This window comes from Pinus tabuliformis, chromosome 4_1 (genome assembly GCF_031772625.1).
Source record: "Pinus tabuliformis cultivar Carrire ecotype Pingquan chromosome 4_1, CPIR1, whole genome shotgun sequence".
NCBI classification, from domain to species: domain Eukaryota; kingdom Viridiplantae; phylum Streptophyta; class Pinopsida; order Pinales; family Pinaceae; genus Pinus; species Pinus tabuliformis.
The window spans coordinates 40,014,741-40,023,214 of NC_142303.1; the positions used below are offsets into that span (position 1 = coordinate 40,014,741).

At 40.0% G+C, this 8,474-nt stretch overlaps 1 protein-coding gene across 1 annotated transcript; it reads left to right on the forward strand.

The window, feature by feature from the left end:
• Positions 1 to 7,302: 7,302 nt before the first annotated feature.
• On the forward strand, positions 7,303 to 8,019 carry LOC149174077 (uncharacterized). Its single transcript, XM_089420734.1, has one exon. It carries the CDS (start codon positions 7,303 to 7,305, stop codon positions 8,017 to 8,019), a length of 717 nt encoding a protein of 238 aa, XP_089276860.1.
• Positions 8,020 to 8,474: the final 455 nt, after the last annotated feature.

Sequence of the window (8,474 nt, forward strand, 5' to 3'; positions counted from 1 at the left end):
TTGACGATAATCTCAGAGTCTCCAAAGACCTGAAGATACTTGACGTTTAACCCGATTGCTTTGTATAGGCCTTGCACCAAGGCCTCATATTTTGTTGTGTTGTTTGTGCAATTGAATTCGAGTCTGCATGTAAGCATGGTCTTGTTTCCTTCTGGACTAATCATAACGCATCCTGCTCCTCCTCCTTCGTTATATTTAGAGCCATCGAAATATAATTTCCAAAATAAAGATGTATTTACAGGTTCATCTACAAAATTAACACACTTTGAACTATCAGTTTGGGAAATTTTTTTGACTTGGGACAAAACTGAATTTTCTAAGTAAGGTGATGGGTGAGCATTGAAATTACCGAGAAAAGAATCTACCAAGTAATTGCCTATGATACTGTTGTTATACGATACTACTTCATTTTCTCCCTCTAATTCCGTTACTATGTACTTCTGGTGTAATTCTCGTTCAACCTTTATCTGATTCGGTTTACCGTTATAGGGTAACCACATGTGCGACCAGTCGGTTGCAAAGTATCCGTGGAGTTTCTCGAACCAATCCCTGCTAAGAATTAATCCATAGAATTCTGGGATATCGGTCACTAGAATGTCAATAACCTGACATACCTTCGGGTTAGATGACAATCTTATGGTTACTTGATTAATTTCACCAATCACTTCGACTTGAGATCGATCGAGCTGAACTATACGCACTGTGGATTTTTGTGGTTGAACATTTAGCTTAGCACATATTGATCTGGGTAAAATATTCGAAGAAGCACCGAAATCTACCAGACAATTATGCACATTTTTGTTGAAAATCTCGTAAGTGAGAAGAAACGGGGGGGTGTGAGATATTGATCTTCCTCCAATTAAGGCGATATCATTTGGATCAATCTTATTGATCGCGTTAGTTGGAGGTCTTCCCATGTTATGGGAAGCTTGAGAGAGTACAGCGGCAGGCAAAGGTACAATAGGCACAACATGTAATTCTTTCATCATTATCTTCTGTTGATGCTTCAATTTGCTCAATTCATAAAGGGTAATATTAGCCCTAGTCTTTTTCATGTCATCAAAAATATTGTACTCCATTTCATCCGACACTATCAGTGTTTTTGATGGAGTTGTTTGATCTGCTCGGACTGGGCTAGACTGAGTCGCTTTAGTTGTTGCTTTCTTTGTTGCGACTTTATCTTTTGTTGTAGGGCTTGCGCCCTTCTGCTTAGGGGTAGTTTGGGGAGGATCAAGCTGATTTTTGCTTCGTGTGCTAACCGGAAATACTTCTTGATCCTCTTCTTGTGGGAGGATGAAATCCCACATTCCTTGTAATTCTACAACTTCTTCGTCATCGGTTTGCCCTTCAGCGGCACTTTCTTCTTCTTCCTCTTCCTCAGTTTCAGCATTGGAGATGGCATTGGGTGGTTTTGCATCCATTGAAGGACCTCTTTTAAAAGTTCTGTAGGGATTTTTTAAAGAAGTTTCTGCTACTTGTTTTTTTATGTCAATCATCTCATTAGACATGGTCTTTAATACTTTCTGCAATTCTTCTAAATCGAAAGGGTCTTTTGTTTGTTTCTTCTTGGAGTCTTCCTTGAAGGTGACTTTTTTAGACTTTCGTTCCTCTATCGCGGATCTCTTTTCCAGGGCTATTACGTGTTTCTCTACTGCTATCGCCTGTATCATGTTTTCAACTAAAGTTGTTTTATTTTCTCTATCCACAAAGATTGCTATGTTTGATGGTAAAGCAGTAATATACCATTCACATCGTACTTCTTCGCTGGGTTGGGAAGCAGTAGGAATTTTGTTGAGAATTTTATTGAACAGTAAATCAAAATCTTTGATAGGTTATTTAGCTTGGGCCTTAAGATTGGATAGGTCATTGATTAATGTTGTTGTTGATCTGTCATCACCAAACTTGATAAGGAATTGATTGTGGAAGATATCCCAACTTGTGATAGACCCGGAAGGTAATGAAACATACCATGACCCGGTTGTTCCTTGCAGTGTGTAAGGGAAAAGCCGAACAACAACATATTCATTAGTAACTCCGTTGAGATTGATAGAAAGCATGAAATTGTTTATGTGTTCTTCTGCTAGCATGCCTGCTTCTGGATTGAATTTAGGCAGTCATTTCTCAGGATGGGCCGGTATTGGGCTCAAGGGTGCAGGCATCAAGACTGCCCCAGGGTTGTTCCATGGAGATTGGGCCATCGTTGAGTTGCTAGTAGAGAAAAGTGCAGGAGATGATCTCTACGGTTGGGAAGATGAGGATACTATGATCGTGGATGATTGAAGAGGTATTGTGGTAGACGGAAGAATGATGGTTTGGAATGGAGGTGTGGGTGGTTGACTTCACAGTGAGGTAGTTGAAATGGGTGATGTAGGCGAAAGAGTCTCACTTTCAGACTCTTGTGGTGATTTCCTCGCTCTTTTCCTGGTGGGAAGAGGCAACTTAGTTGGCTGGATGCCAAAATTTTCACTTTTCAATCTGGTTAGGGGATGAGCAGGATTGTACTGCGAAGTCACACTGCTTTGAGATTTATCAGACCTCTAAGGAGAAATGGAAAATCCCTGAAGTTTGTGAATCAGAGATTCGACTTTAGGAGGTTTAATGGTAAATTGGTCTTAAATATCAAGGTGTGCAGCAGCGATTGATACTCGAGCGACTTACGATTCTGGATTTAAATATACTGGAGAAGTCGGGGGAGATGATAAGGGCGATTTATTCTCAGAATGGTATTTAGATTTTGATTTAAGTGCCATTCATAGTTCAAGCCCTCCTTCTAGCACCAAATATGTTGAAGCCCCGAAAATCGGGTCGACAACAAGGGGGATACCCACCCGGTCCGGACCTTGGTTGGCAGCTCCTTATCCGTTTGGTATAGCGGGTCCGACTGGGGATAATGGGACCAGTTTCCCAATCTAAGGGTGTGTGTGTGCAGAGTTGGATTATGCTGATCTAAGAGTTCTGATCTAAGCTACTTTAATCTAATTCTATGCTATTGTAATCTAATGAAAACAACACATCTAATCTATGCTAACCCGGGGTGTATTTCTTATATTATGCGATCTAAAGAGATTTCAAACAATAACTGGTAATAAAGATCATTCAGCTATCATAAGAATGGAAATCGATTAAGATGAACCACTTTGCATAAAAAGTTAGGCAAAACATTTGTGAACAGCATATCACATAATAAGTTATTCATATATCAAACATAAATAAATGACTCCACCGTACAAAAGTGCCAAATGGTAACTCACACATTCATGCAATAACATATAAACAACTAAAAACTGTATATCACTTCAAGAATATAAGCAGAAATGGCCAAGAGATAAAAGTACCATTTATGACTGGTCCTACTCATAAGCTTCAAGTAATAATGATTTATCTCTCCTTGTTCCGATATCTACCAAGAGTACAGAAGTGCAACATCAGTAGCAGATATCAAATGCAAAAATTAATAAACCTTGATCCTTTCATTCATCAAAACCTCCTCTGAGGGTGCAGAAGTGCATGTTCTGAGGACAAGTTTTTGACAAATTTCCGGACCCTTCTCCAAATGCATGAGAAGGGTTTAAATACTGCTAACTAAAATAACTTAATTACATAAATTTCGGATACGGTTCAAAATAACCGCCCTTTATCTGAGTAAAATTATTTCTAAAAATTGAATCTAATTTCTAACTATTTCTGCATTTACTCCTTAGTGCTATGAGAATGCAACATTTTCCTGGGAAGAGTCGGCTGGTCGTCTTCTACTTTTGTTTGAGCTACGAAAATAGAAATGGCAAGCGCTGGCGCCTCTTTTTAGTAAACTAGAAGATATTTTTGAGAATTATCTTCTGGTTGAGCGAATTTACTGCGTGTATGCTTGGTAACAACCCAGATTCCTCTTAGCTACCTCTGCTTTTGCTATCTCAGCTTCCGGACTCGTGGATTACTAAGCAAGTTAGGGACTTTGCTTTCTGAACAATTTTCTTAGCGATGCGCGATTAGCGCTAGGCACTAATGGCGCATCGAAAACTGCCTCCGTTCTTTGATCTGGGCCTTTCTGGTGCGTTTTCCACCTTTAGTGCTTTTTCCTTTACCGGAAATGAGCTTCAGAATTTTGCAAACATGCTGCTTTTGTGAGTTTTTGACCTTGAATGTCGAATCGCCTATTGATATCAGCATTCATTCAGTAACACTCTGAAATCCGCGTTTCTGTTGCATGCGGTATCCGTTTATGAGAGCATCTCTTCTCTATTCTCCGAGCATTGGCGCTTTCCCCTTTTTCCTTAGATGTTTCCTACAGTTCACGCAAAGGAAAAAGTAATGATAATAAATTTTGACATGAAAGCTTCAAGTTCTACAAATGTGTAAAATCATGACACCCACAGTGAACTGACTCTTTGAAAAACACAAAACTATCCTTCATGAATACCTTGGCGTACATTCATTAATTTTCTTTAAGCCGTGCGCTCAATTTTTGGTTTAGGGACTGTTAAACACACATGGATAGCAAGACAATAGGAAAGATAAATCATTCAGTAAATTTTTATTAACAGGAGATGTACATTTATAATACAATGTTGTGACTCTTGGGATTCAGATCCCAAGGTCTCTTGGACTGCTTTGTCCATTCAACTTCCACGCTAACCCATTAGGATTAGGTGTCCAACATTCCCCCCCTTAATCCGAAGGGTTATATATGAGTCCAAGAAAAGAGCTGTAATACAAAATGTGCAAAAAATGCATGGCAGCACTAGGCTAAATGTGCTCTATGAAATGGTGGTAAAAAGGGCGGTGGTTTAAGGATGACCACCAACACTGGAACGCTTAGTGCAGTTCCTGGAACTCTTCCAAAACTGGCAAGAAACTGAAGTTTTCTGCTAGAGGAAGTGATCCTATTGTTTTAAAGAGGGAAACCTTCAACCATAAAAGGGAGGTCTCACCCCGCATAAAAGGTAAAACTTCAACCTGAAAAGGGAAGTCTCAACCTGTGATGGTTTAAGGATGACCAACAACTCTGGAATGCTTAATGCAATTCCTGAACTCTTCCAAAACTGGCAAGAAGCTGGTGTCTTTTGCTAGAGGAAGTGTTCTCAATCTGTGATGGTTTAAGGATGACCAACAACTCTGTAATTCCTGGAATTCTTCCAAAACTGGCAAGAAGCTGGAGTCTTCTGCTAGAGGAAGTGTCCCAGATTACCAACTAAAGGCATGTTCAGGCATCTTTGTCTTTGGCTGCAACTCTGAAACTGGTGTGGCAGGTTGTGGCTCAGGCTCGCTTGATGTGATTTTGAAGCTTGTAGATGACCATCATTTCCCCCCCTGTCAGGTACAAGGTGAGAAGATGGAGAAGACTCAACTGCAAGACTGTTCAATACTTTGGAACAAGATCTGACATGTGTTTGGAATATCTTCTTGGCTGTTGATGCCCATTGCCAAGAAGCGATCCATCCAAGATGAATCTTTGTTCTTGCAGGACGTTTGTTTCTGAAGCATCTGTTTGAAGAATGACTAGTTTTATGACAGTGCTTACATGGATGAAGATCAAAACAGTGATCTTTCAGATGGCCAACTCGGTCACAGTGTTGGCATTTCACAATCTGTTGTTGTTGTTGTTGCTGTGGAAGAGGGGCAGAATCTGGAACAGCTGGAGGTGAACTGTCATGAGGAGCAGGTGAACTGTCATAAATGAATCCAGCACTTTGAAACTGAATGGGCTTGGCATAGTCTGGAATATGAAAGGACAAGTCCTTGTCATATCCAAGACCAGTTCTGTGCTTGTTGTGGACAAGCTGTTCCCAAGGTCTGATGATGGGCTTGGGAAGTGCAGACTGAGTTTCTGCATCTGCATATACAACTGTTGCTTTATTTGAATGAACTGTACCATTATTAACATGCTGCTGATGGGTGGTTGTCTCAATGTTCTGAACAGAAACAGGTTCAGAATGATGACTCCACTGCTGTAATTCTTCCTGTTGCAGTTGTGATTCAAGCTGCAAAAACTCTATCTTTTCTTGTGCATATTGCAGACATGTTTGAATGTCTGAAAGAGAGGCTTTGTTAATTTTGACTGTGCTGTTAGCAGTGGACATGATTAGAGTTCTCAATAATTCTAATATTCTTTCAAGCTTAGCCATTTTTCTACACCTTAAAAATCTCCAAATCCCACAGAAAAATGTAAGCTGCTAAATATCTTCAAGTTGCACAAGAGAGCCCTATAGCTTAAAGGGAAAAATCAACCAGAGATACCTTGAAACTGTCAAAATTATACAAATATCACCAGACTTTCAGAGATTCTGTTTTTTTAAATTCAGCAAATGTTAGGAAGAACAGTGGCTGTAGATAAGTGTAACCACAGAAAATACAAGTTTATAGCCTTGGGGCTAGATCATTCTTTATGGAAGTCGCTGTAGAAAATACAAATTTGGCCTATGCAGGTCAAGAACCAACTTTAGAAAGATTGCTTTAGGCCTGGAAGTTACAAGGCTATTGGAGGAGTACACCTGGTATAGGCTCCTTCTATTAAGAAATTGAACAAGTTGATTGCATACGCCACTGAAATAAACTCAATCTTCTGTATAGGCAGTCTGCTACAGAATTATGGCAGAATACTCAAATCTGGTGCATGTGAACCTATATATACGACGATGGTCTCCTTCATATCAGATTTGTTGTCCCTCTTCATTCATTTGAAACATAGGATCATTGTACATTTATCCAGTTCGGTTTTGTGCTTGGTACTTAGGAATTTTGTCCCATCTTCTTATAAAGAATTTGGCTCTCCTCCACAACAAAGATAGAGCTTTCTCTGGTACCTGGTTCAGCCTTAATATTCTCTGAAAAATGCACAAAACAACCTTGGGTACAATGAGAAACCATACCTCAATGCTCCGACTCTTTAATCTCTACGACTTCCTAATCAATGCGGCCATGATACCTTGAAATTCTGAGCATAAATAAATCTGAAACATCCTGAAAATGACAATCACCATATATTTAATATCAACGAGTGCAAGCTCCTCAACTACTGGACACAATGACTTCAATATCAATTGATGGTGGTAGAAAATCTTCTTGGAATTTGTACTCTGAATGATAAATAGCTCAGCCCTCCTACGGCTGGTGAAAAACAATATATTCGACCCTCCTATAGGCTGATTGGACTCCTTCCCATGGCACTGTCACAACAAAATTGGATCTGGAAATTGCAGTGCAAGATTTAGAGCAGCAATTGGATCATATTGGTTATCAGGCGCTAGAATTTTGACAGAGACTTTGCTGGCAGCCAGCATTTTTCTTGTTTCCATTTCGGCATCAATGGAGAGGAAAACCCAATTTTGTGGAAACTGTGAGAAGGCAAATTCCCCTTTACTTTGTGCAGCTTGCGTGGATCGCAATTTAAATGACAAGTATGAGCTTCTCAATGCCGCAAAACGTGATCGCGATTTGTTACAGAAAAAGTTGGAGGAGAAGCTTAAAGCTAACCGCGAATCTGTCGAGCAGCAGCACTGGAGACTGACCCATGCTCAAAACATTACTAACCTAAAGGAAACACTTCGTCTCAAGCAGCATCAACTTTGTCAAGCAAAATCTGAAGTAGTCGACCAAACAAATGAATTAAATACCAAAATGAAGGAACTACGTGAAGCCTGTACTATGTTAAAGGAGAAAAAAGCGAAAGAGTTGAAGTTGCATTCAGACAAAATTTGCGCCCAAAACTCAGCTCTCACAGCACTCCAGGCAGAGCTTCTGCAAAATCAGTCTGTTGCAGTAAAACAGCTTTGCAAGATTTTCCCACTTGAGCATCTACATAAACTTGAGGATGGGAAAAACAGAGACGAAGCGTCTAGTGGGGATCAATATTTCTGTGACCAAATTTGTAATGTTCCGTTGCCTCGAGGTGTTAATCCATATTCTGTTACACCACTACAACTTGGGGTATCATTGGGGTATATGGTGCAGCTTTTGAATCTTGTAGGTCGTTATCTCATTGCCTGGAGGAATATGGCGCTATGTTGCATATGCGTTTCTTAAAAGAATGTTAACTGCTCCATTTTGAGCAAGTTACACAAGTGCAGAGTTGAGTCGAGGAAAATTTGCGATGGGTGATTTTTGCGACTCGCAGATCGCAGATCGCATTTATCGCAGCATCACGGCATCGCAGATCGCATTTATCGCAGATTGCATTGATTGCAGATCGCATTTATCATAGCATCGCAGCATTGCGGATCGCATATCGCAGATCGCTGCAGTTTGTCAAGTTATTCGTGTGCTATTTATGCGACGTTGCGATATGCGATGTCGCATATCGGCCATCGGAGATTTCTTAAGATTCTCATTTATGGGCGCTTCTTAATATACTTGATGTGACGAATTTAGCGCCGCTTCTTCGCAGTTGTTTTAATGTTCTCATAAAGAAATGCTTCGCTCTTCTCCGTGTGATGTATTTTTAAGGAGTATAATACAATTTTATTTTTTTTTGGATTTTT

Coding starts and splice junctions, on each gene's coding strand:
- LOC149174077 (XM_089420734.1), top strand. CDS start 7,303: ATGGAGAGGAAAACCCAATTTTGTGGAAACTGTGAGAAGGCAAATTCC.